The following is a 1,955-nucleotide window of genomic DNA, read 5'->3' on the forward strand; positions in this document are numbered from 1 at the left end:
ATATTATAACAACAAAAAAAGCCATTAGCAAAATGTTTATTAATAAGGTGATCAATAATAATTGAACAATATAATGAAATACTGTTATAAAAATAAAAGGCAGCGCTACATGTATGATTATGGGACAATCTCCAAGATACATAGTTAAGATTGTTTTTAAAAAGCAAAATATAGAAAAATATGTATATATTGTTATCTGTCCAAAGGTATGATTATAATCATATAGAATTATGTAGACAGAATATTTCTAGAAAAACACAGCAAGAAACAGGTAACAATGGAGAACAAGAAGTCAAAGAGAAGCTGACTTCCCGCTGTACATTCCCTTGTACCTATTGAATTTTACACCATATACATGTGTCACCTGTTCAAAAATAGAGAAATAAATACAAATTTTAAAAGATAAACGGAACTTAGCACATCCAAGGTATAAACTTTGGTGTCCAAGTGAACTACTCTCCAAAAAAAGTAATCAAGATGAGGGACTAACAAACTTTTTTCTATAGGTTCTGATAGTACAAATTTTTGGCTTGGTGGGCCATAGGTCTCTGTCACAATTCTGTCAATTCTTCCAAAGTAGAATAAAAGCAGACATTGGCAACATGTAAATGAATGAGTGTAGCTGTGTTCTACTACAACTTGACAAAAACAAACAGAAGGCTGGATTTGGTCTGCAGGCCATAGAGGACTGAGCCCTGCCTAGATTATTGTTATGGATGAATTTTTTTTCTCCTATACAAGTCCTAGTTAGGGAAGACCTAAGAGATAATGTTGGTTAAGATTTCATGAGCATAAATTACTCCAAAGGCAAATTTTATATCAAACACAAAAAAGATTGTTATGAATCACAAAATCATATCCATTAGATTTGGTGTGAGTGAAGGTTTCCTTTTTTTTTTTTTTTTTAACTGCTCCAGTCAACGAAAGGGAAACTTTATTGAGGCTTCTGAGCCAAGGGTTTGGGGGCAAGTGACCGCCCTGCGGGATGAGGTTGCGGAGGGGCCTTATTTGACCTTCTTCTTGAGACATAGGTTGTTGTCATGGAAACACTTCTTCTTCTGGCAGTTGACACCATGGGGATGCAGGCAGGCATAACACTTGGGGCAGATCATTTTGTCGCAAGCTGGCAGAGGGAGGGCTCAATGATGCCACCCCACAGACGTAGCACCAAGTGCAGGGTGGACTCTTTCTGGATATTATAGTCTGAGGGAGTGCGGCCATTCTCCAGCTGTTTGCCCCCAAAACTCAGACCCTCCTGGTCAGGTGGGATGCCCTCCTTGTCTTGGGTTTTAGCTTTGACGTTTTCGATGGTGTCACTGGGCTGGACCTCGTGTGTGATGGTCTTGCCCATCAGGGTCTTCACAAAGATTTGCATCTCCGCGTTTGCTGGGGAGACTTCTCGGCCACCTCATTGAACTATTTTTTCTTTAAAGAATTTGTCAATTTGCATATTTAAATGTTGGGTAAACTTAACAGAGAGAGCAGACAGGAATAATAAACTCTTACATTTTTTAATTGCAGCACAGATAATAACTTAAGGACCCTGTTGAAAGCTAATTGCTCCTGTCTAATAAAAATTTGCATCTCAAAATAGTACATATTGATAAGTAAAATCAGAAGAATTTGTGAAACTATAAAATATATCCACTCTTTGATAAACCCTAATGCAGTATATTGAACAGATAATAAAAGTTCTGAGTGGATAATAAAAGGTAATGGTGTGGCTTTAATAACTTGCAAGCTACAAGTACCTTAAGTGAGAATTATCTTTTTCATACTAAACTCAGTGCTTGTTTACTAGTAGGTATTCCTTAGTCATGATTTCCATGATTCTTGTTTCCTTGTACCTGAAAGCCATCGTCAAGAATTTTCATGCATCTCAATTGACAAGAGAAATAGGGTTTAGTTTGATTTGCTTCCCTTGCAAGTTTGCAGTGTGCATTTCAACAAAGTTA

The 1,955-nt window shown here is 37.0% G+C and overlaps 1 protein-coding gene across 1 annotated transcript; it reads right to left on the reverse strand.

Annotated features, from left to right (window-relative positions):
- Positions 1-1,004: 1,004 nt before the first annotated feature.
- On the reverse strand, positions 1,005-1,390 carry LOC120598618 (ubiquitin-like). Its single transcript, XM_039857540.1, is given in 2 exon segments — positions 1,005-1,123; positions 1,126-1,390. Coding segments are annotated over 2 exon segments (369 nt in total). The 5' UTR covers positions 1,376-1,390.
- Positions 1,391-1,955: the final 565 nt, after the last annotated feature.

Source organism: Pteropus medius, unplaced genomic scaffold, assembly GCF_902729225.1.
Source record: "Pteropus medius unplaced genomic scaffold, Ma_sr-lr_union100, whole genome shotgun sequence".
Classification (NCBI taxonomy): domain Eukaryota; kingdom Metazoa; phylum Chordata; class Mammalia; order Chiroptera; family Pteropodidae; genus Pteropus; species Pteropus medius.